The following is a 26,926-nucleotide window of genomic DNA, read 5'->3' as shown; positions in this document are numbered from 1 at the left end:
AGTCGCCAGGCCCGGACCAGATTTGTCCTCTGCTGCTTTGGGAAGCGAGAAATGCAATTGCTTCGCCACTTGCGAAGATCTTTGTATCCTCGCTCTCCACTGGAGTCGTACCTGAGGACTGGAGAGAGGCAAATGTAATTCCTCTCTTCAAGAAAGGAAATAGGGAAATCCCCGGCAATTATAGACCGGTAAGTCTCACATCTGTCGTCTGCAAGGTGTTAGAAAGGATTCTGAGGGATAAGATTTATGACCATCTGGAAGAGCATGGCTTGATCAAATACAGTCAACACGGCTTTGTGAGGGGTAGGTCATGCCTTACAAACCTTAGAGTTTTTTGAGGATGTGACTAGAAAAGTTGATGAGGGTCGAGCTGTGGATGTGGTGTATATGGACTTCAGTAAGGCATTTGATAAGGTTCCCCATGGTAGGCTCATTCAGAAGGTCAGGAGGAATGGGATACAGGGGAACTTAGCTGCTTGGATACAGAATTGGCTGGCCAACAGAAGACAGCGAGTGGTAGTAGAAGGAAAATATTCTGCCTGGAAGTCAGTGGTGAGTGGGGTTCCACAGGGCTCTGTCCTTGGGCCTCTACTGTTTGTAATTTTTATTAATGACTTGGACGAGGGAATTGAAGGATGGGTCAGCAAGTTTGCAGACGACACAAAGGTTGGAGGTGTCGTTGACAGTATAGAGGGCTGTTGTAGGCTGCAGCGGGACATTGACTGGATGCAGAGATGGGCTGAGAGGTGGCAGATGGAGTTCAACCTGGATAAATGCGAGGTGATGCATTTTGGAAGGTCGAATTTGAAAGCTGAGTACAGGATTAAGGATAGGATTCTTGGCAGCGTGGAGGAACAGAGGGATCTTGGTGTGCAGATACACAGATCCCTTAAAATGGCCACCCAAGTGGACAGGGTTGTTAAGAAAGCATATGGTGTTTTGGCTTTCATTAACAGGGGGATTGAGTTTAAGAGTCGTGAGATCTTGTTGCAGCTCTATAAAACTTTGGTTAGACCGCACTTGGAATACTGCGTCCAGTTCTGGGCGCCCTATTATAGGAAAGATGTGGATGCTTTGGAGAGGGTTCAGAGGAGGTTTACCAGGATGCTGCCTGGACTGGAGGGTTTATCTTATGAAGAGAGGTTGACTGAGCTCGGTCTCTTTTCATTGGAGAAAAGGAGGAGGAGAGGGGACCTAATTGAGGTATACAAGATAATGAGAGGCATAGATAGAGTTGATAGCCAGAGACTATTTCTCAGGGCAGAAATGGCTAGCACGAGGGGTCATAGTTTTAAGCTGGTTGGTGGAAAGTATAGAGGGGATGTCAGAGGCAGGTTCTTTACGCAGAGAGTTGTGAGAGCATGGAATGCGTTGCCAGCAGCAGTTGTGGAAGCAAGGTCATTGGGGTCATTTAAGAGACTGCTGGACATGTATATGGTCACAGGAATTTGAGGGTGCATACATGAGGATCAATGGTCGGCACAACATTGTGGGCTGAAGGGCCTGTTCTGTGCTGTACTGTTCTATGTTCTATGTTCATTACATCCTCGAACAATGCTAGAAACAGATGAACTTGCATTCGACTGTATGGCATGAAACACTTAAAACGCAAGCTGCTTGTCCCTCCAAAACTAGCCATCAAAACTAATGCACTGGTTATAAAGTGCATGGCAATGAAAACTGCACATTTCTGGAGCTTCCAGAGGAGGCAAAGAAGAAATGCAAGTTCTTTTCCTCTGCCTCTGCACTTTCTGTCTAAAGTAGCTTCTCATGATAGGAGTCCAGAAACTAATTCAGACGCTATGCTGAAAGAAACCAAAATAACTTGACTGACATTGAGAAACAGCAGACAGAGCTTAATTTAGGTAAATGTGAGGTGTTGCATTGTGGCAAACCAGGGCAGGACTTAGACAGCTAACAGCAGGGCCCTGGGAAGTGCTGCCGAACAAAGAGGCCTAGGGGTACAGGTGCACAGTCCCTTGGAAATTAATTCTTAGGTAGACACGGTGGTGAAGTTTCAGCACACTTGCATTCACTGGTCAGAACACTGAGTATATGAGTTGGGATGTCATATTGTGGTTGTATAGCACCTTGGTTAGGGCAACTTTCAGAATACAGTAGACAATTCTGGTTGCCTTTCTAATAGGGAGGATGTTAAACTTGAGGTGGTGCAGAAAAGAGTTACAAAAATGTTGCTGCGACTGGAAGGTTTGAGTTACAGGGAGCGGTTGAATAAGCTGGGGCTTTTTCCCCCCGAAGCATTGGAGGCTGATGGGTGACCGTACAGGGGTGTATAAAATTACTAAGGGCATGGATAGGGTGAATAGCCAAGGTCTTTTCCCTAGGGTGGAGAGTCCAAAACTAGATGGCATAGATTTGAGGTGAGAGGGAAACGATTTAAGAATGATTGAGGATAACTTCTCCATGCAGAGGACTGTCTCTGCATGGAATGAGCTTCCAGAGGAAGTGGTCGAGGCTGTTACAATTACAACATTTAAAAGGCATCTGGGCCTGCATACGAATACGAAGGGTTTGTAGGAATACGGGCCAAATTATGCAAAACAGACTAGATCAAATTGCTATGTCTGGTCAGAATGGATAAGCTGAACTGAAGCTCTGTTTCCATGCTGTACGACTCTGAATAGGACATTTCTTTTCATTCGCCATGCAAATTACTGCTTATTTAATAGAGGTTTAATCATTAACAGTTGTTCAAGGAATTAATTTTTCCCATTTGGAGCGTACGACCAAGATGGGCTTGATGATATTTAAATAAGAAATTATAAACCAGCAGCAAACTAGGGACAAAAACAATTAATGAACAATTCATCCAGGATCAGAAAGCTCCAAGCTCTATTTAGCACCCACTTAAAGGATGCTTTAGTATTTGATGTGGGGATTACAATAACTGACTTCCTCATCATTAGCACCAGAACAATGTGCAAAAATAAAGTCCTTGCCATGACTTTCAATAATGAATTAAAACTTGCATTGGTATAGTACAAGTAGAACTTCAGGATGCCCAAAAATACATTTTTTAGCAGATGAAATACTTCTGAAGCCTCCTGTGTTACGGAAAAGAGAGCAGACATTTTCAAGGGTCCTACACACAATAAGGTTTTAAATCAGGCTCAAAACAAATGAGTAGATAAGGTTGCTTTTCTTTACAGCATAACAAAAGTGCTTAGAAAATCTTATAAACATGGTTCTACAAGTTTCCATCCTGTTTCTAAGATCTTATATGTCTAATGAAGATATAAATTATGTTAGCCTTAAACTGACATCAATTTGAATATTCCCAAAGTTCCTCTGCCAATATGTTTTGTGGAATGCACAAGTTATTTTGTGTAGGCAACATTATAAAGAATATACTCAAGACATGTCACATACCTGCCATGGGTAAAAGAGTGGTGTCTGATCCAGAGGGACCCTCAAAGGGGCAACAATAACCAGTTCAAACAAGAGTCCTAAAAGAAGAGGTACCATTCCAGCTAGAAGCAAAGCCACAACTAATGTTTTCACTATCTGCAGAGAAAACAAAGCAAACTATTTCAGAGATAGCAGGAACTGCAGATGCTGGAGAATGAGATAACAAGGTGCAGAGCTGGATGAACACAGCAGGCCAAGCAGCATCAGAGGAGCAGGAAGGCTGATGTATTCTGAAAATTTTCTGAAGGAGGGTCCAGGCCCGAAATGTCAGCTTTCCTGCTCTTCTGATGCTGCTTGGCCCGCTGTGTTCATCCAGCTCTGCAACTTGTTATCTCTTAAAGCAAACTATTCATGCATTTTCAGTCATATTCTTCTTCAATCGTCAGCTATGAATGTACTAGAGGAAATATACTAGTGGTATTACTGCTGGTGTAGTAATGCAGAGATCCAGGCAGTTCCATAGAGCCGGGTTCAAATCCCACCACAGCAGATGGTGGAAACAGAATCAATAAAAACCTGGATGCAAAAGTGTATTGATGATCCTGAAACTATTGTTATTGAAACCCAAATGGTTCACTAATGTCCAGATGAACAATAATGTGAATGACCATATTGAACTGCCTTCTAAAATGGCCTAAAAAGTTATATGGACTGGTAGGAATCCTCAAAAAAGAAAGAAAGAAAGAAACTGGACAGATCTCCTGGTGTCAACTTTGGCACTGAGAATGATCTGTCAATGTTGAAAAGTCCTCCTGATCAATATCTGGGGGCCAGTTACAAAACTGGGAAAGCTACCTCACAGACTACTTAAGCAACAGCTTGACTTGGACATAGCTCAATATCTGAGACAGCAACAACATCCATGGCACAGCAGACCCAGTAAAGGTAGCAGCACAGTGGTACACAGTTGGGAGGGAGTTGCATTGGGAGTCCTTAACATTCATTCCAGGCCCTGTAAGGTTTGATGGCATAAAGTCAAACATGAGCAAGGAAATACTGCAATCACTGCAGAGTCACTCAGCTCATTTCATTACAGTCTTGATTCAAACATGGACAAATAAGTTGAACTCCAGTGGTGATGTGTAAGCGATCAGCCTTCACATCAAGGCTGCCTTACAGTGTGGCATCAAGAAGCCTGAGCAAAACTAGAAGTAATGGGAAATGGAGGGAAACTCTCACTGGTAAGAGCCATACCTAACACAACGGAAGCTGGTTACAGCTATTGGAGATCAGTCACCTTAGCTTATTTTTGAATTATTACTTGTTTGAAGAGTAGATTTAACATACTACTTTTAAAAATTGCTTCTGATTTCCACTATATGTGCCTCAATTAGAGCAAAGTTATCATTCTACAGTATCCCATGCGTCTCCTGAATATTTACTTAGTAAGCAAAAACAGGAACAATTTAAATTCAACAGGTGAAGTGACTCACCATGAGGGACCATTCTCTAAGTTTCTGAAAAATAACATCGCGCCCCTGTGGCATCCATGCTGCTAACACTGTAATTGCTCGTATAGTCAACCAGCAGATATACAATCCACAGGCAGCTGTATATAGCTCGTGAATTTTGGCACTGCCGGTCCAAAATGACATAATCCAACGGCCTGCTGAAACTGGAACAAAATAAATGCCAAGAGGGTGTGATTGCTTGAATGGAAAAAAAAAGTAATATAAAACATGATAAAATTAACTTCATTTCGGACTGACAAGAAACTAAAGGCCGAGAAACATCTTTCAAAAGCCATTATGTACTGAGGGATTCAACTAGAGCCTTTAAAGTTTGGGTCACAATTCACCCAAACTAGTTCCCACATTCTGAAAGACTACAGAGGCATTAGTTCCAGTTTGCCTGGAAGATGAGCTCAAACAAACATTTACAACGTTGAGCAAAACAAAACCTAATTATTTTGTTATTTTAAACTGACTGAATCTTGTAACTCTAATCTTAATTAATATAGTACCCAATCAATATCATTTTTATAATTGTGCTTTAAAACACAATTAACTCTCCTGTTAATCATGTATTCTCCAAAATTTTAATTACTTTAATCTTTCCTTACAGTTTTGTGTACATACACCCACTCTTGTTGACCTTCCAAATCCATTTCTAATGTGTTCATGTTACTTTTGGAAGGTTGACCCACATTGAGGTGGCTCAAGATCTTTAACATTTATTAGCATCTACAAGCGCATGCCTGAAACTTGAAATCCATACTATTATACGTGGCCATGACTATTAAAGAAGAACTATTTACATATGACCACTGTTCATTGCTCCCTGAACTCCCAGCATTTAAACATATGGCTATGTAAAAAATACAATATTCTCTAAATAAATATACATAAAAGGACTACCAAGAAAGAATACTTATTCTAGAAAAGTTTAATGATAAGTATGCTTGTAAGAGTTATACAAAATGACATTAAATATTCACGTACCTGGTAACGTGAGACAGATGAGACTGGCAATCAACAATGTGACACACATGAGAATTACCAACAGTAGAATCTAGATGAAATAAGGAACAACTTTGACTAAACTACATACCAAAACAAAAAAAATTAATTCCAAGCCAATGAGTATGCTTGCATCCAAGTAACTTTAATGGGAGAGCCTTGGCTTGAAAGCAAATTACAATATTTTCATCAGAACTCTTATGTATTCCACTGAAACATCAATCGTGTAGGGCAGGCCAATTTTTATTCATAGCTTACTGACACAAAAATTCATTTCTAGGGTTAAAGTTTTTGTGCTGGACACAACTGCAAGTGTTAAACTAGAGTTCAAGTTTCTGATTAAAAAGTATTTGCATAATCACAAATGTAAACTCTTGCATGTACCAGTACAGTGAAATGGAATAATTTGTTTCCGCCTTTCCATTGAAATGTATTTGTTGTTACATTTAAGAGCGGTAGTCTAGCTTAAGTTTTATTATAATAGAAAATGGATTAAATTCAATAATGATTTTTCTTTTGGAATGGTGTCCAGTCCTCGATCAGAGGACACAGGTTTTGGAATCATTGAAAATAACTCTCAAAGCTACACTGGGCAAATTACTACTTTCATTGTATCCACCAGTTCCTTAGAAAATTAAATACTTGGCAGTGCTACTGTATCCTAAAGAAAATCACAGGCTCTGAATCAGCAGAATTGCATGATGCTGACTCTCAAGCTTTCAAAAATGACTTGTTAAATATAGGACACTATGGACTTATTAACTTGAAAAAGCTTCGTCAGAGTCAACTAACCAGTCTTCTGAACAGCTTGTTTGTGATGCAGTGATGCCAACAGTTCAATTCCTGCACTGGCTGAGATTATAATGAATCTGATGCATAGTGGCCCTCAGGTTAAGCTTCCCATCAGTTGTTTTTATGAATCTCTAATGAGAACACAGCCCTGTGGACCTCTGGGATTTAGGCACCCTTACACGTACAAATTCGCATGAGAAATATACTCGGGTATTGCTTTCTTCTGAAATGGATTTTCGCACTTATTTTAAATATGCACTACGAGTGAATGCATTTATTCACTTACCAAAGAATAACAAATAAACAGCATTAATCTAAAAAAATTACCTCCCAACGTGTGGTTAGAGACCATGATTTTGGGTGTAATTATTTATTAACGAGGTAGGTGAGAAATTCCTATAAAGCTTTTCCACTTTACACATCTGCAATGCATTGAGAAGTCAAATTTACCCACAAAGCACAGCAGGAATCTGAAGTGAGATGTGGCAGCCACAAGCAGCCTACATCTCGGATACTCATGCTAATATGAACTGGAAAGACATTTGATTCAGGTGCACGGGAACCAGGCAAAATGCTCAATAGTTTCTGATGCTTTCTGATTCGTAGTGGAATTAGGTAATTAATTCAGAAAGAATTATCAATGCTGACATTTTCTTTATTGGAATTTGCCCTTCAAGCCCACCAAGTCTGTGCCAACCATGATGCCATCGGCCTATACAATCGTCCACACCCCTCCATTTCCTACCTGTTTGATTGTCTAAACACCTCAAACTTTGCTATCGTATCTGCTTCTACCAACTCCCCTGGCAGTGTGTTTCAGGCACCTACCACCCACTGTGTAAAAAAAAAATTGCCTTGCACATTGCCTCAATACTTTCCCCTCCAAAATAACCTAACTAAAGCTTTATACAGCTGCCATGCAATTTGCCAGACCAATGAGGGCAAGCATATCGTACACATTCTGTCGCACCTTATCCACTTGTGTCATCACTTCCAGAGAGTTATGGACTCACATTCAGATGTCTCTCTGAACAGTAATGCTCCTAACAGTCCTGCCATTTACTATATACTTTCTTCTTGCATTTGACCTCATAAAATGCATCACCTCTGGCTTGTCCAGATTAAATTCCATCTATCAATTCTCTGCCCAACAATTCAACTGATGTATGTCCCTGCTGTATCCTTTGAGAGACAAAAACTTTCCCGCACAAAGGTGTGCTGAATATCCCTATTGAGTCCATTCCTTTCTAAATGCGCATAAATTATGTCCCTAAGAATCTTCACCAATATCAGCCCCACTACTAATGCAAAGCTCACCAGTCTATAGCTTCCTGGATTATCACTGTACCCTTCTTAAGCAAGCGGACAACAGTGGCTATTCTCCAGTTTTCTGAGACCTCACCTGTGGTTAAAAAGGACACAATGTTCTCTGTCAAGGTATTTGGTATAGATCTCATCAGGGTCTGGGGATTAATCTACTTTAAAATTGTCCATGATACCCAACACTATCTCCGTCCGAATACTAACATGCCCCTGAATAACATACGCCGCCCTAATTTTACTATTGTCCATGCCCCCCTCCTTGGTGCATATCAATGAAAAGTACACATTTAGAACCTCACCCACTTCGTCATTTCACACATCATTTCTCTCCTTTTGTGCTTGAGTGGGCCTACCCTTTTCTAGCTCCTTTCTTACTCCTAATACATGTATGGAGTGCCTTGGGATTCTCCTTAATCCTACTTGCCATGGACATTTCATGACCTCTTTTACACGTCTTTCCTATTTCCTTTATTTCCCACAAAGGCCTTGTTAAATTTCAGCTTCCTAAACATTACATATGCTTCCTTTTCGACTCATTTTTCAAGAACTCATCATCCAGGGTTCCTGAATTTTGCCATCCTTATCTTTCTTCCTCACAGGAAAATGCTGATCCTGAACTTCAATTAACTGGCTTTAAAAGACTTCCACATATCAGATGTAGACTGACCCTCAAACAGCCACCCCCAATCCAGTTTCTCCATTTCCTACCAAACATTATTGTAATACCACTTTTATCTAAGGACCAATCTTACCTTTATCCAGAGCTATCTTTAAACTTAAGGTTAATATTATGATTATGATCACTGTTCCCAAAATGCTACGCCATTGTTACTTCAATCACCTAGCCAGGTTCATTGCTCAATGCAAGGCCTGGTGTAGCCCTTCGTCAGTTGGATTATTTACATATTGCTTCAAGAAATCCTCCTGGATGCACCAAGCAAATTCTGCCTGACACTAAGGGGGCCCCAGCCAATACTGGCGAAGTTGAAATCACTCACATTTTTCCATAATTTGCTCAAATATCTTTTCCTCTATCTCCCACTAGCTATTGGGAGGCCTGTTGTTCAACCCCATCACAGTGACTGCGCACCTTTCTTATTCACACGTTCTACCCTTATTTTTGTATCTCTTCTTCAAAATTACAGTAGAAATGTACTCCACAATCCTGCAAATGGGCAAACTAAACACTATCAGTCCTTTTTAAAAAAGAAGAAATATACTCTTAAAGCATTATGATCTTGTAAAATACAGGCACACAAAATTTACACCATGACTATGTTGGTAGAAAGGTGACAATAATTTAAAAAAACAGCACTGAAATTTTAAGGCACTTACTCTAAGGGGAAACTGTAAAGGTTTCCGATAAGGTTGAAAGCCTACGGGCCCACCCTGTTGCAATATGGCCTGGTGAGCTGCGTGAAGTCCTTCCCCTACTACAGGAATGGCATTGTTATTACGAGCTTGTTGGTTATTGTTCACCTGTTGGTTGGCATTGTTCTCATTTTCCTCCTGGTCTCCGAGCAAGTATGAATGGAGGTCCCTATCAGCATGAAGAAAATGCATTAAAGATATTAAACAATGAGAAATCTTAAAGTTTTATATAACCTGTTTTTGAGCAAACTAATTTACGAAGTACTTACTGCGGATAATAGTATTCATTCTGCTGAATTTATTCTTAAAGATGTCTAGCTATCGACGATAACAAAGGTCAGATATTCTACATTTGGATAGACTACATCAAAACAGCATGCTTATTATTGAACCTCAAACTGAAAGATGCTGAATCTGCATATTCGCAGTTAAGTGTGTTAGTCCAGAAATCGCTGTTGCTGATTCTATGTTTCTTCCGTGAGTGTGCTGTTCTTTTTTCAAAACAATTTTACAATTAACTTCTACCGCAGTTTGATATGTATACCATGATCTGTTTATCAAGTAAATTTAAAATTAAATGCAAAGGGACAGAGCTGTTTTTAATTCTGATTTGCTGCGTGCATGAATAAAGTTATTAGCTGTCCACTGGATAACCACATGGCTGCTGGATGCAAAGAAATTTTCTCAACTTGCAGCTAGATTTGGACTGATATTGTGAAAGGAGAAACACGTGCCAATCACTGGATCAATGTGAGTGAGCAGCTTTCCACAAGCACAGCAGCAAGCACCAAAACTGTGTTTTGCTATAACACAGCAATTAAATCTAAGCTAATTTGTAGGGTAATGAGTAAAAGCTTCCTTCTGTCCTTTGAAATCAGTTATCACTTAGAAAATCCACCTTCAAAAGGAATTAGTTACAAGGGAACAATATCATTACATTAGATTGTTCAATTACAGCAAATATTTCCTACTGCTGACAATGTATTTTCCTAAACACTTAGATGTATGCCTGCATGAATCTGTTACGTACAGGGCCTAAAGTACAGTTCAAGGGATTACCTACTTTTTATCAAAACGTTGGAATCACTTACAGCAAATATCCAGCTGAGACTGTCCAAGCTCGGACCAGACCCTTCAGCCATTGCCGAGTATGTCCTTGCTCCAGTAAAGCTGGCAATACAACTTGCAGTAGCAGAAGCTCCAGAGACAGTTCACTGACTGGGGCATCACTGTAGAGAAACCAAAAAAAGCCAATTCTAAACAGTTGATACATGTTGTTTTAACAAGATTGAAAATTAGAACACAAGAAGATAGAAATCTTTCCTACCAGCATATAGCCAAGAATTTTCCCCTCTCTTCAATCCCCTGGATATCACTTTTCTCTACTTTACAAATATTGATTATTGGACCCTAATCAGTACCAAAATTTGTTGGTACGGTCTGGGATTATAATATGGTTTCCAAACTCACTGCAGTGTCTTGATCACGGGAATCCATCATAAATGGGAAGGTGAACAAGAAAGCAAAGAGTGCAATTAGATACCAATTTCATACTACTGAATGGTATCTGAAGGTACTAACGGAACAATACTAATAGTATTGTTACTCTGTGACTGCATCATCACATAAGTGAATCAGAGAATGAAAAAGCAGCTCTTGAAAAATCAAAAAAAAAGCCAGTGATAAAAACTCAAAAGAACCGATCGCTGCTGTCACAGAACTTTCAATGAAGCGTGCAAACAGGCTAACTATTATGCCTGCAAGTATCCATAAGGCCAGGTATTACCTGTAAAGCATTACATTGTACGGTAGAAAATCAGGGAGTACAGTCTTAATAATACGAATTGGCAACCAAAGCATAAGAAGGACAATAGAGCCAAAGACAATCTGCAAAGAATAAGAAAAGACTCTTAATGAAATTATACATAAAATCTAAAATAAACATTTTTGAAGATTTACAATTTCAAATTGCTACACTCAGATTGATATTTGTCAACCTATTAATGTGAAATTTGTGTAAGCATAGCTGTCAGTTTACAGAGATTTTCAAGGGTTCATTTTTAGAACAAAAAGAGCTTCTGTTTCACTAACTTTCAAAATGCTTGATTGCAATTCATTTGTTGAAAAGTAGTGATGAACTATGACAAAAATCACCCGATGGATTTAGAAGCTTCACTCATTTCCTCGGTGGATCTCTATCGACTCTTACAACGTCAATTTTAAACAAAAATTGAAATATTTAGAAGCTCAACGTTCACACATCATTCCACCATGTATACTCGATGGATCCACACTCTCCTGAATGCTGCCAAATTGAGTTTCCAAACGGAAACTCTTCCTGATCCAGAGGTTGTTCATCCCTTTTTAACCTGATATATCTGCCCATTTGATTGTACAAGGCTACTATTTCCTATTGTGCATTCTTAGGTTAAATTCTCTCTTTTTATAAAATAAATTTAATTTCAAGTGTAATAAAACTTTGACACTGTACTTACCACAGATAGTATAAAACGTCTGAAATGCCTATATATAGGTAGATGAATCATCTCTTGGACTGGATTAAAATCTGGGTCATTCAGATTTCTCAAAAACCATAAGACGCCTGGCCTTAACACCTAAAACAAAACATTAAACATTGTTCATAGGAGTATCTATAAAGCAGTACAAGAGGTACTTTACAGCAAAACAATTGAGTTAAGGAGAAAAATTTAAAAACTTGTCAATTACATCTAATTGTTCTGATAGCAGATTGATGCTTCTTTAGCTGTGGGGCTGATCAGGCTTCCACAGTGTAGGAACAGCTAAGTTTCTGAATTTTAATCGCTCTGGATTACCCAGATCCATTATACTACAGCAAAGTATCAACAGTATTTAGCATGATCCTTTTAAATAATATATTTGAAAGTGAAAACACGAACTCAAATAAAAAAGCAAAATCTGCAAATGTTCAAAATCTGAAACAAAAACACAACTTGCCCATTTTAAATGGTCACTCTAAACTGCATAATTTAATGGTCTTGTTCCCTTTCCTGGTACTTCAATCTCATTGCTCAGAACCAGCCCTAACAATACTTCCTTCTCCATAAGGCTGGAAACATGCCAAAAGGTTCTCGTGAACAGACCAGAAATTTTTCACCCACTCTGCATTTCCATGATTAAGTTTCTTCCGTATTGAGAGAAGCTAATTTTTAAAAAATAACTATTGTGTATGGTTTGAATAACTGTGCAAATTTCTCTGAAAATTTGTTTCTCAGAATCCATTTAACTAGCTGAAAGTGAACATAACAGACCCAGTAGTGTAGCAGTACCTGTAATGTTTGTTAACTTTAATCAAATACATTATTGCGAATAATCGCTTCAGGAGACATCCTTTCTTTAGAGTGCAACATTATCTTTAATCAATATTACCAATGTTTCACTTTGCTTTCTTTCCTTCTGCATCTTTCATTCAAGAAAGTCAAGTACCCAATCACATTCTGTTTAGCCCACGTCTGCATTATCACAGCATCTTCCCAAGCACGTTTGTGCCAGCAATTTGCCAGCCTGATTTATAACGATTCATGCATATTCACACATGCACTGAAATTGTCTTAGACCTTCTTGTATTTGGGTGTTTGGCTATTTAAAAGCATTCCATCTTACATTCATCATGACACTTCATATGGAATACCAAAGGAAAGTAAGTTTAAAACGTGTTGACTGGTTCCCAAGTAGGCTTTGATCAATAAAATGGGTTGTCTTGAAGAAATCCCTGGTTAAATAAAGACAGATAGTTAACAACCAAGGTTTGTTCAAGTTTCAAACCAGGGAAGATCGACACAGATTGGTCTCAACATTGCCCCAATTAACCTGCCAATTTTTTTTTGTGCTGAAGCAGGCAGTTCATATATTTGTTCTACTAACTGCAAAGATCAGGGCCCTGCACATTATCTATGTCACTTCCAACAAACACAAGTGCGCCATATTGCATGCCTGACTGAAAATCCTATCCTACAATGACTTGAAAACAAGAAGTGTCCTTTTATAGCAATATTCAAGTTTTGGACCAGCTTCTTGTACTTAGTTGATGCTTCCAAATACCATACTATTTCTTAACGTGGTGCTCTCCAACTCTCCTAATTCACATTTACATTTTGTTTCTGCTTTCTAATTGTGCAACCACTTTGCAAATTAGCTTAGACTCTGCCCAATAGCACTAGCGAACCTTTAAGTGAATGACTTGCTCTAAAAACAAGAATGAGATTTTGTTCAATTAGCAGGATAAATCTCAGTGCACGATTTATCTAAAGGCAAGAAGAATGTTGCAATATGGCCATAGCTGCCTGATACAAAAAATTCTTGACACACCGTAACTTGGCTGAGAAGACAAGTTGCAGAATCAAGCTCTTCTCAAATGCTGTACGCATAACAGACTAGAAAGGCACAAGAAAGGCACTCAAACACTGAGGGAGAATTGAGAAGTTGTGATGGTGGCCGCTATCAGAGAAATGAGTGCATTGCCATGATATTTCAAACATCTCCTAAAACGGGTGTTGGAATCAATAACTTGATTAAAAAAATCTCAGCAGAACTTTAAGTTTATCAGTAGCTGAACTAAGATCTACCCACCTCTCTGAGTAGAAGAATGAAAGATGCAAAGTAGAACACATAGACCATGCCCACCAGCCAGTGGAGGAACATTGTGGTTCCAGGTGCAGATTGAAAACTCAGCTCTCTGTCTTTCAAAGTAGCATCAAACATTTCCTGCAACAGATTAAAATCAGCTAGATGTCAGATTGATCATTGCAACTAACCTGCATTTCATGACTGCCCCGTTTTAAAATACACATATTAATCCAGGCAAAAAAATTAAAGATCAACATCCATTTCACTATTAAGAGACGCAAACAAGAACATGACTATTATCAACTCCTTTTACATATGTGGGTGTTCTTCACTTACAGATGCTAGATTTCTTTTAGCTCAGCAAATCTGAAATGAAATTATGAAATCTTACTTCTGGTTTTCTGTAGTCTGCAAAGACCTTAACTTTTGTTAACAGCAGATATATTTTTTCCTGTATTCGCAAATGATTCATGCAAGTGTAACAGAATCAGGTTAAATTATACATTTGTGCATCTACACTATTCTCAGATATATGGAGGAAAAATGGTCAAGAGTATTATTCAATTACATATTAGAGATCAAGCAAAAGAAAGTAGCTGTTTACAGCTGTTCATTTAAAATGACAAGCATCATAAGATAAGCATATCGAGGAAGACTGGATTCAACAAAAGACCTAGTACAGAGTCAGAACAGTCTCACAGAAGAATCCAGAAAATAGCCTGCTACCCCTCCAAAGAAATACTGAGACTTCCTGAAAATGATTAAGATATATCTTAATTCTTACTACAATGCACTCAAGAAGTACAGGAGAACATAAATAATCTCAGACCCGATCTCTCTTACGGGCTCTAAGCTAGGCCAACCATTCAGTCCATGTCATCTTTTGTGGGTCCACAGAGTTTCAAACAGTTAATCTTGTCAAAAGTATTACCCCAATACAAAAAAAACGGAACAAGAAAATTATGGACATGAGCCTCAACTTAAATACGATCCTTGGAAATCTCATCTTCCCAGTGTTGATTAGCTGATTTTGAGCATATTGAGGAGCTCCTGGAGGTGGTCAACTGGTTAAAATGCTCTTCACTCAGATTAGACCAGCTGGATTCAATTTAAGAGCTGGTGGGGTGGAGAAATGGTCAATCACTTATCAGGGAAACATATGGACAAATGGAATGGACAAAGTGCCTGTTACTTAACAGTAACAGTGCTAAGCCTCTGTTAAGATGCTCCTGGATAATTAAGACTGTTGACACCTTGCATTGGTAGAGATTAAAATCAGGCGAGTTCAAGAGACCAGACTGGTATAGTGTAGAAATGTTGGAATATTGTGGAACCTGGAATATGTTATGGATACAGGAATGGGTGAAGTTATTACGGTATTTGAAAATTAGCGTGTACTAGAAGTAAATCAAAAACAAAAATGATTAAATCGCTTTTGTTTTTTTTTAAAAAGTACAGGTTGAAAGTCCCAACGATTCACTGATAAAGCTCCTGAGGACAGAAGCAACTTACTAGAGAACAGATGTCAAGCCACCAGCCGCATATCAGGGGGAAAACACCAATTTCCACAACTACCAGTAAGGACACCTAAATTAAAGAAAAGACTTTGATGTTATGTATACTACAAAAAGACTCAGACAATTGGTTAAACACAATTTCCATCAAGACATTAGACAATTCTATGTTACACACAACCAAATTTTATTATTAATTTTAGCTCTTCTTGCTGCAACTGTAGGTAATCCAAGATGGAGGGCAGGAGAGCTGCTTTCGAGAAGCTGCTCCCTTTTTTGAGGCATTTTCAGTGTTGCAACTGAGTTCCTTGAATTCGAGGAACAGTAATTAGTTCCATTGTTTTGGAACTTTTGGGGAAAAAAGGAATCAAAATGACACTCTAAAAGGAGGAAGACAGACAAAAGGCAGTGACCACATGGGAAATGAATGAACAGAGAAATAAACCTGCTGAATCTATACAGCTGACTGTTCTACTATTTGATTTCAAGTATCTATGCACATTGAAGTTCATCTAAGATAAATTAACCAACAGTGAAATTCATGGCTGACTTTTGAGAGCTCACAGTAGGGAAGCAGCTAAGTTTTTTTAAAAAAAGTATAACCTTACTATTTTTTGCAAAATCTACAGTAGTGAATAGAGTGGGTTCTTTTCTGATAATATGCTTTATTGAGATCTGTCGCTTTATTAAACTTTAACCATGTAAAGCAGAGGTACCAAGCTATCCTAAGCAATTTTTTTTGCAGCAGTGAGACTGTGCTATTTTCTGGTTCTGCAGATTGTTAAGTTGCAAAGAGGGCCTTTAGTAAAGCGATGTGCTCTTCCTGTTGGATGTAGGAGATTAAGGAGAGTTTCTATCCTGCTGATGATTGTGTTTGGACGAAATGTGTTTGGTTGCGAATCCTATCGAATCGCACGGATTGGTTGAAATGACAGTTAATGGCATTGAGGAATTCACAGGAGCTAGGATGTGATTGATGACAAATGCAGGAAAGGAACTAAACTGAAGACACAGTCAGGTAGATGGGTGACCTCCAGGGAACATGAGAGACGGAGGCAGGTTGTGCAGGAGTCTCCTGTGGCTATCCCCATCTCAAACAAGTGTGCTGTTCTGGAAAATGTAGCGGGTATTGGACTCTCAGGGGACTGTAGCACCGATAGCTAGGTTTTCTATACCGAGACTGGCTCTAATACAACGAGGTGTATGACAGGTTCCAAGAAATCGATTGTGACAGGGGGTTCTCTAGTCAGAGGCACAGACAGATGTTTCTGTTGTTGACCGAGACATCAGAATGGTGTATTGCCTCCCTGGTGCCAGGTTCAAGGTATCTCAGAGGGTACAGAATATTCTCAAGGGGGAGGGGGAGCAGCAGGAAGTTGTTGTACACATTACAACTAATGACACAGGAAGAGAGAAAGATGAGATTCTGAGGAGAGAACATAGAAAGTTAGGTAGGAATTTAAAAAGGAGGTCCTCGAGAGCAGGAATATCTGGATTACTCCTAGTGCCACAAGCTTGTAATGGGAAGAATAGCAGGATACAGCAGACGAATGCGTGGCTGAGGAGCTAGTAGAGGGGGGGAACAATTCACACTTTTGGATCATTGGAATATCTTTGGGAGTAGAAGCGACCTGTATAAGAAGGGTGGAGTGCACCTGAATTGGAAGGGGACTAACATGCTAGCGGGGAGAGTTGCTTGAGCTGTTCGGGAGGATTTAAAATAATGACAGAGGGACCAAGGAGATAGTGAGGTAAAAGGTGCAAATCAAACACTCAGAGCTGGCAGGAACAACGCAGAGGGCAAGGTCAGACTTTTATTTATTTCAACGCAAAAGGCCTAACAGATAAGACAGATGAACTCAAGGCATGGTTGACAACATGGGATTGGGATATCTTAGCAATTGCAGAGGCATGGCTCAGGGATGGACAGGACTGGCAGCTTCATGTTCAGATACAGATGCTATAGGAAGGATAGAAAGGTGGGCATTATAGGAGGGGAATGGTGTTTTTGATTAGGGATGCTTATGGAGGATATTCCTGGGAAAATGTCCAGATAAGTTACTTGGGTGGAACTGAGAAATAAGAAAGAGATGATCACCTTATTGGAATTGTACTATAGCCCCCCAGTAAGCTGCAGGAAATTGAGAAACATTTTTAAAGGAGATCTCGGGTATCTGTAAGAGAAATATTGTGGCTAAGGTAGAGGATTTTAACTTTCTATAGACACAGGTTGCTACAGTGCTCAGGGCTTGGACGGAGAGGAATTTGTTAAGCGTGTACAAGAAAAATTTCTGATTCAGTATGTGGATGTACCTACTACAGAAGCTGCAAAATGTGACCTATGCTTGGGAAATAAGGCAGGACAGGTGGTTGAGATGTCAGCAGGGGAGTACTTTGGGGCTAGTGACCACGATTCTATTAGTTTTGAAATTGTGATGGAAAAGGATAGACAGAATCTACATCTTTCTAAATTGCAGGAAGGCCCAATTTTATTTGCAAAAGTTGGTTGGGGGTGGATGTTTGCAGGTAAAGAGAATGCTGGAAAATGGGAAGCTTTCAAAAGTGAGACAATGAGAGTCCGGAGACAGTATGTTCTTGTTAGGGTGGAGGGCAAGGTTGGCAGGTGTAGGAAATGCGGGATGACCAGAGAAATTGGGGTTTTGGTCAAGGAAAGAAGGAAATGTGTCAGGATAGACATCACAAAATGAGTGATTCCCTAGAAGAGAATAAAGACTGTAGAAGTATACTTAAGAGGGAAAGCAGGAGGACAAAAAAAAAGGTGGGGAAGCAATGAAATAATTTTGGGAAATAGGGTTAAGGTGAATCCAAAGGGATCCTATGAATGCATTAAGTACTTTAGGGTATTCAGGCAAAGAATTGGGCCCCTTAAAAGATCAGGAAGGCCACTAATGCGTGGAACTGCAGGAGATGAGGGAAGATACTACATGAATATTTTGCATCAGGATTTATTATGGAGAAGGATATGGAAGATATAGAATGTGGGGAAACAAAGAGTGACATTTTGAAAACTGTCCACATTACAGAGGTGGCGATGCTGGATGTCTTAAAATGCATAAAGGTGGATAAATCCCTGGGAACTTGAACTCTGTTGGAAGCTAGAGAAGTGATGGTTGGGCCCCTTGCTGAAATATTTGTATCATCAATAGATATAATGAGAGAGACCAGAAGACTGGAGGTTGGCTAATGTGGTATCACTATTTTAAAAAGCTGGCAAGGAAGCGCCAGGGAACTACAGACCAGTGAGCCTGACACCAGTGGTGAACAAGTAGTTGAAGAGAATTCCAAGGGACAGGATTTACTTGCATTTTAAAAAGGCAAGGACTGATTAGGAATAGTCAACATGCTTAGTGCAATAGGATGTTGTGCCTCAACAATTTAGTTGAGTTTTTGAAGTAATGCACAAGATTAAATGAGGGAAACGAGGCACACGTAATCTACATGGACTTCAGTTATGCCTTCAACGAAGTTCCTCATGGTAAACTGGTTAGCAAGGTTAAATCACATGGAATACAGGGAGAACTAGCCATTTGGATACAGAACTGGCTCACAGGTAGATGACAGAGGGTAGTGGTGGAGGACTGTTTTTCAGACTGGTGGTCAGTGACCAGCAGTGTGCCACAATGATTGGTGCAGGGTCTACTGGTTTTTGTCACTTATATAAAATGGTTTGGATGTGAATATGGAAGGTATGGTTAGTTAGTTTGTAGGTGACAACAAAATAGGTGGTGTAGTGGACAGCGAAAGAGGTTACCTCAGAGTACAACGGGATCTTGATCAGATGGGCCAATGCACTGAGAAGTGGCAGATGAAGTTTAATTTAGATAAATCAGAGATGCTGCATTTTGGAAAGGCAAATCAGGACAGGACTTATATACTTAATGGGAAGGTCCTGGAGAGTGTTGCTGAACAAGAGACTTTGGAGTGCAAGTTCAGAGTTCCTTGAAAGTGGAGTCGCAGGTTGATAGTTCAGTGAAGGCGGCAATTGGTTTGCTTGTCTTTAATGGCCAGTGCATTGAGTACAGGAGTTGGGAGGTCATGTTGTGGCTTTACAGGACATTGATTTGGCCACTTTCGGAATACTGCATTCAATTCTGGTCTCCCTGCTATGGGAAGGATGTTCTGAAACTTGAAAGGGTTCAGGAAAGACTTACAAGAATGTTGCCAGGTTGAACGGTTTGAGCTATAGGGAGGGGCTGAATAGGCTGCGGCTATTTTCCCTGGACCGTCAAAGGCTGAGAAGTGATCTTTAGAGGTTTATAAAACCATGAGGACCATTGATAGGTTAAATAGACAAGGTCTTTTCACCAGGGTGGGGGAGTCTAAAACCAGAGGGCATAGGTTTAAGATGAGAGGGGAAAGATTTAAAGGGGGCCTAAGGGGCAGCTTTTTCATACAGAGGGTGGTGCTTGAAGGAAATAAGCTGCCAGAGGAAGTGGTGGAGGCTGATACAATTACAACATTTGAAAGCCATCTAAATCTGGATGGGTATATGATTATGTAGACTTTAGAGGGATATGGGTCAAATGCTGGCAAATGGGGCTAGATAAATTTAGGATATCTGGTCAGCATTGATGGGTTGCACCAAAAAGTCTGTTTCCATGCTCTACATCCCTATGATTCTACAACCGAGGTGCATTCAGGTAGCCAAACACAGTGCCAGGAATGAAAAAAAGCAAACTTGAAACCAAAATCAGTCGAATTTCTTAATTCAGTCAAGCTCTGCATAAAAGCAATGAAATTAGGCCCAAATTGGCTGGTGTCCAGATTGTGAGAAACTGGACATATATCTTAAGATAGGTTTTGGGAAATCTGTGGATGTCCTGATGCTCACTTGAAGAGCAGCGCCTCCTCATTTGTTTAGGCACTTTGCAGCCGACTAGCCTCACCACAGTTCAACAATTTTTGACCATAACTTTTGCCAACTATTCCTTCTGAGCTTTGGCTTTGCTTTTGCTAATTGTGTTTATTTTTGCTGTCAAACAACAGGTGCTCATCATTTGGTCATTTACAGCTCCTCTAGACCCATCCTTTGTCTCTTTACATGTTATAACATCTCTCCTTTGGCCTTACGCTATCAACCCTTGTTGAATCAGTTGTTCCTGCTTTCCAGCCTATCTAGGCATTTTATTCTTTTTCTCCAATCTCTCCGTTCACTTGTTTATAACCGAAGACAGTTCCCCCCACCCCCCCACCCCGGCCCAGTGCTAATGCAAGGTCAACCCAAAATATCATTTCTCTCTCCACAGTTTCTGACAAACCTTCAGCACTTTGTTGTATTTTGTATCAAATCTTTTCACTGTGGAGTTTCAATAAAAAGCTGTTCCTGAAACCTCCAAAAAAATTACAAACATAGAATAAGAGGAGACAGTCATTTTGAGGTTAACATTTATGGCTGAGATTTGTTTACCAGCATGCAAAAAAAGACCCAAGACAAAACACATTGATAGTCATAACAATACAACAATACCTTCACAACAATATAACAAACGCCCAATAAACGTCGAGATCGTTGGAACTTCACCAGCGCAGCCAAGCCCTGTGCACAGTTAAGTTAAACAAAAGCAACAAAATACTGCCTTATGTAAACAATATAATGAGAACAACCAATATCAGAGAGTGGCAATCCTGAACGCTGTGTAGTCAAGAATACTCATTCATTTTGGTTCTGCAACAATTATATTTTTGTTTAATAGTGTGCTGAATTCTGTAGGTGGCGCTAAAGGTTGAACAATCCCAAGCATTACAGACTAGAGGACTGCTGGTCAATGACCAATTTTGCAAGGCAGCCATAAACAAGGCCTCTATTCTTGCAAGGGAACTAAGCAAAGTTTAGGCATCCATTTGGAATGCCTGCATAACCATCCTTACTGATTACGGGACTATCTTTAAAGCAGTGCAGGGAGGACAGAGGACATTGTACCCTGATCTAACCTGGTTCTACCCTGATGCATGAAGGTAAAGACCAGACTACTGGAGTAATTCCATGACATTTGGGCAACTTGAAAGCCCTGAACGATCATTGCTTTAAAGGCTTTTCTGCAGGGTTCAATCTGTTAGTCCAGTACTGTTGGTAAAGTTCACTGCAGCACTAACTGGCGTACAACAGTCCATTTTTTGTTTATTCATGCATAGGGTGTGTGTTGCTGGCCAGGCCAGCATTTATTGACCATCCCAGTGGCCCTTGAGAATATGATGGTGAGCTGCCTTCCTGAACTGCTAAATTCCATGTACTGTAGGTAGACACAATACAGTTAGTGAGGGAGTTCCAGCACATTCACTAAGTGACACTGCAGGATCAGCAATACATTTCGTGCCAGGCTGGTCAGTGGCTGGGGGGGGGGAAACTTGCAAGTGGTGGTATTCCCATGGATCTGCTACCCTTGTCCTTCTAAATGGTGGAAAAGTTCATGGGTTTGGAAGGTTCTGTGAGAGCAGCGTTGGTAAATTTCTACAGTGCATCTTGTAGATGGCACACACCGTCGCTATTGAGTGAAGGCAGTTGAGGAAGGGCTAGACTGCCAAACAGGGTACTTTGTACTGGATGATATCAAACTTCGAGTTCTCGAACTGTTACCATCTAGTTATGAAGACAGCATTACTACTTGGGAGTTCACAAACCAATTCTCTTAAACAATAAAAAGGATACATGACAGATTATCAGAGTCATAGCCAAGAGTACGTAGCCCACTATTGTTGTTATTAAGCCTTCAAAATGCGAAGCTTGAACCTGAAAAAATAATGCCAATTGGCTCAGTGCTCAATAAAAGTTACTAAAAGATAAAAAATCATAGGATCTTTTGTTGATGATCATTGTCATTATGTAAGAAAACATCTGTCTTTAATTCTAAGTCTAAGAATAGATTGTTAAAATTCATTACAGTTCTGTAATTGTGGCATTACTATTCAGAGCATCAACTTATTTCAATCATTTCTTACTCAATTAACAATAAGTAACATAACACTCGATTTACTCAAAACATAGTGGAAATACTTGTATAAAATCATGATGTTAGGAAAATGCAATTATGTAGTAATTCAAGAATGAGCCAAACACAACCACTTATTAAAGCAGATTGGAGACAGTTCTGTGTTTTCAGAAATACAGTACTCATGATAGCAAAACGCAGTGAACAACACAGGGGAGGGAAGTCCAAGTTAAATCTCTGGTTTGTGCCCAGGTAGCTAATGTTAACTGGGATACCAGTAGGTATGATAGGTGTCTGGGATAAGAAGGAAAATAATGAGATTGATTGGGCAAGGGAGAAGGCAGGAATATTGAACCCAAGATAGGCAACAGTCACTGTGACACATTATTATGTAATGCTCCTGCACCAGGTTCATTTCTACTGGCAGCATTGTTTGTAATAACTCAATGGTATGAAAGGTCAAAACAACAGCCTTCGGCAATTTGGTCATTAGTTTCCTCTCGGACAATCTCCTGGAAGACTGAAACGCATTTTTAAAAAAAATACGTATTTTAAATAAAGCTATTCAAAATAGCAAGTGCAGTGTGGAAAATACATCACTGTACTTGAATGTGCCACCAAACTCTTCAAAATACTTTGATTTTTTGGTAAGCAAAAATTCTCAACAATTTGCAACTTTTTTTTTAAAAAATGGGAAGGCCATTCACAACTGTGACTTACCACAGCATACAATGTAAAGAATTACAATCACAGGAACAAATTTATACAATAGAAATACATTTACAAACGATTCTGAGACATTGGTAATAGTTAGTTATACTAATTTCATACAAAGTTTTCTCAAAGGGCACGCACCGTATCATTAGTACTTACATACTCCTCAAAACCCAAACCAACAACCGAGAAGTGTCCAATATGGTATGGACAAAATGCTGAAACATACAACAGCACTAATATTACAATCACAGCATACTGACAAAATTCTATTTCTGGTAAGTCACACAAAGTATAGACAAAAGTAGTGTTAGCACAGCAGTACAAACCCTTTTATGCATTTTCACAACCTTCCAAACTTCTGTATTTAGTCTTCGTTCTCAACTGTCTGCATCTGACACTGTCTCAAATCATTTTTTTTCATTTCTTTCTCCTTTCCAGAGGCAGCTCTGGATTGGTTTGTTCTCCTTTACCCCTTTGAGGGAACATGCTTGGACTGAACCATCTCCTCTCTGAAGGTACTCCATTGTTCAACTACATGTCCTTCCATCAACTTTTTATTCCCCTCCATCTTGCCCAGCTCTGATTCTGTCTCATTCAAGTAGACAGTTAATTAGAACATGTTCTTTTCTATCGTCTACCTAAACCTTACAATATAATGATCAGATTTTTCTAAATGCTTCTCCACTAATACTTGATTAGTTTTGTCCACACAATTTCCAAGAACTAGGTCCTGCAGTGCATCCTTTTAAATGAGATTGGATACACACTATTGTACAAAGTTTTTCTGAACACAATCCAAAACATTTACCTGTCTCCATTGTTACCGATACCACTGTCCCAGGGTACATTCAGGTCGTTAAATCCCCAGTTGTAACCTTTTATAAATGTCGGCACATCAAATTTCCCTTATCCTCTACATCCTTTCTGCTAGCTGTCAGTTCATAGTTTATACTCTACACTGAACGTGGTAATTGAACTCGTTTGTTCCTCAGCTCGAGCAAGATTGATTCTGTCTTTACACTGTTTGGGATATCCAGTTTCACCATTATTGCAATGGTCTCCTTTTCCGAACACTGTCGGGGGAGGAATATTTAGCATCCAGTGCTACTAGTTTTTCTTGAGCTAGCTTTCCTATCCCGACAGCAATCTCTACTTATAACATCCCAATATTATTTACCATACAAACAAACACAAACAGTACCGTGGACTCGGGCTTCATTTATTTCTCCCTTCCTACGTCACCGATTGACTTTCTGTTCTCTATACTGGCGCTGTCTCTCCAAGTATCGTGTGCATCGCAGTAATCCTCGAATATTCTTTCTTTTCTCCAACATCCATGTTAAGTTAGTTTAAGACTTTGTGACAACACTAGCAAAATGCCCCATAAGAAACTCAGGTCAGCTCTGCTCAGGGCAATCAATTCAGTTTGTATAGGTGCCATTGTTTCCCCAAAGCTAGAACCAGTTTCTCAGGAATCCAAAGCTCTATCTTCTGCACCAGTCATCCAGCCACATGGTCATCTCCCTTATTCTTGTCGTACTGCATTCACTTGCATGTGACAGTGTAATCTACCGATTGCTACATTTGAAATACTACTTGTTTATTTTCTATTTAGCTCCTTCACTTCTGACTACAGAACCACATCTCCCACCCGATCAAAGTCACTAGTACCATTATATACCCTGACCTTTGGTTGATCACACAATTAACTGGGTAACACAGACCAGAAAGGTTTAGTGCTGTATTCTCAACTTACATTGAATATGATGATTTCAATCAAGGCATAAGCCATGAGATAATTGCTCTCCGCACACTTTTTATAATGAAGCAGAAACAATGTACCAGGAATCTAGCTTCCTAATTGTTGTGCAGCAAACCCACTTGATAACAAATTTGGGAGAGGGTGAAATAAAATTTAGTTGTGTTGGCCTTATAGTTAGAGCAGTAGAAAATCATTAATCACAAGAAAAATACAAAAGAAAGCCTGTATGGAGGAGACACTAAAACTGGGCAAGAGAAAAAAAAACAAGCGATAATGGGAACTGCAGATGCTGGAGAATCCAAGACAACAAAGTGTGGAGCTGGATGAACACAGCAGGCCAAGCAGCATCTCAGGAGCACAAAAGCTGACGTTTCGGGCCTAGACCCTAACTCTGATCCTCTCTGATGAAGGGTCTAGGCCCAGAACGTCAGCTTTTGTGCTCCTGAGATGCTGCTTGGCCTGCTGTGTTCGTCCAGCTCCACACTTTGCTACCTAAGAAAAAAAAACAAGTTATTTTAGCGTTCATTTGTTATTTAATTCCTGTTTCAAGCGTTTTGGTGGACTCCAAGCCAAAATACCTCCTGGTTCTTTAATAACTTATCTCTCAAGATATCTACGCTGAAAAGGTTCATAATCAATCCAATCTGAGGACGGATGGTCAGGCAAACTTAAGCTATAATCTGTCATGAGGACTCTCCAATTATTCAGTATGTCAAATAGCTTATTCGATACTTTCAAAATTAAAACATTTTTACCACAGCATTACTCAATTCAATGAGGGTTTCTCATTGTCCAGTAAACATGACTGATACTGAAAACGTAATTTTCAACGTGTGGTGTGACATCACCAGTGTTGCTGCTCATCCTTGATGATGGCATTATTTTGGAAGATGTTTGTGATAATTAGGGTAACAATGCCCTTTGAATGTATTCAGCATCATAAACCCATATCCCAAGAACAGTTTCAGCTCAATACACAGCTCAAAGCACTGGCAATTCTTTGGCACACTTGTATAACAAATTTTTTCCAATACTTTAGAACAATACATTAGTACAATGGAAAGCTGATGGCATCCCTTCCAGGACTGTATTTTGAATCAATGATTCAGTTTTTGAGAATGTAATAGAAATCCATAAATTAATACTTTTGTACTTTTTGCCTGGACTATTAATTGGGGAAGTGTTCTGGGGTGCTGCCAGTGCCACTATAGCAATCCCGTGGGCGGATACGTACATCAAACAAACTCCATTCTCAACTTAAAATTCAAGATTTTATAATTAGATACAAGAACTCTTAAGTCAAGAGGCACTTACCAAACACAAGAATAAATAGCGTATTTAATGAGACCACCCAGAAAACATGCTCCTGTCAGAAAAATACAGAGATGTCAGTTACACCTAAAAGAATGACAGCTTTATTCCCAAAAGAGCTTTTAAAAAGCATGATCTTTAAACTCTCTCTGTTTAAGCTATCACATTTAATCAGTAAAGTTTATTAGAGTTAATACTCACAGGCCTAAATGGACATTTTTCCCGATGAATGGGGCCATGTTCTTCATTGACCCTCTTCTGACCAGACTAGCTTAGTATAAAATAACTACTAAATAGCTTTAAGCCAACTAAGCTTAAGAAACGTTCAGTTTTAACCACAAGCCATAAATTCCTATAAGCACAAAACAAATTCTTGTGTGTATGTATCTAGGTTGTAAAGGGGTTAACAGCATTAACAAATACAGCAAATTTTGTTTTTACTAGCAGCTAACAAATCAGTGCCCTTGGTAAACCAGCAAAATATCCCTGAAATACCAGAAGTTTATTGTATCATCACAATCTCCACAATGTTCGAGTAGTCAATTAATGGAGCGACTGAGAAGGCTCTGTCAGTAAATTTCGCTGAAATTATTAATGAGTGATTTATGCTGTAAATAAAGTATAACAGTGACACACATACTCCCTGCATGACGCTTCTATTGTTGGTGTGTGTTTTTACATTAAGTATTCTGGATC

General features: G+C 39.5%; 1 protein-coding gene across 3 annotated transcripts in view; it reads right to left on the bottom strand.

Moving 5' to 3' along the window:
* Positions 1-26,926, bottom strand: part of marchf6 (membrane-associated ring finger (C3HC4) 6) — a 90,226-nt gene that overhangs the window by 5,931 nt on the left and 57,369 nt on the right. For 2 of the 3 annotated variants that reach the window (XM_048555359.2, XM_048555368.2), the window contains exons 10-22: positions 26,234-26,285; positions 23,296-23,372; positions 22,161-22,241; positions 20,982-21,050; positions 15,492-15,566; positions 13,983-14,117; positions 11,870-11,989; positions 11,161-11,261; positions 10,466-10,603; positions 9,339-9,543; positions 5,871-5,940; positions 4,863-5,044; positions 3,391-3,525 (exon numbers count right to left, since the gene is read on the bottom strand). In XM_048555359.2, coding sequence (XP_048411316.1) covers positions 3,391-3,525; positions 4,863-5,044; positions 5,871-5,940; positions 9,339-9,543; positions 10,466-10,603; positions 11,161-11,261; positions 11,870-11,989; positions 13,983-14,117; positions 15,492-15,566; positions 20,982-21,050; positions 22,161-22,241; positions 23,296-23,372; positions 26,234-26,285 — 1,440 coding nt within the window. The remainder of the gene's footprint in view (positions 1-3,390; positions 3,526-4,862; positions 5,045-5,870; positions 5,941-9,338; positions 9,544-10,465; positions 10,604-11,160; positions 11,262-11,869; positions 11,990-13,982; positions 14,118-15,491; positions 15,567-20,981; positions 21,051-22,160; positions 22,242-23,295; positions 23,373-26,233; positions 26,286-26,926) is intronic. The other variant, XM_048555376.2, reaches the window with a different exon arrangement.

Source organism: Stegostoma tigrinum, chromosome 2 (assembly GCF_030684315.1).
Source record: "Stegostoma tigrinum isolate sSteTig4 chromosome 2, sSteTig4.hap1, whole genome shotgun sequence".
Lineage (NCBI taxonomy): Eukaryota > Metazoa > Chordata > Chondrichthyes > Orectolobiformes > Stegostomatidae > Stegostoma > Stegostoma tigrinum.
Note: the sequence above shows the minus strand (reverse complement) of the source record. Positions and strands in the feature narration are given on the sequence as shown.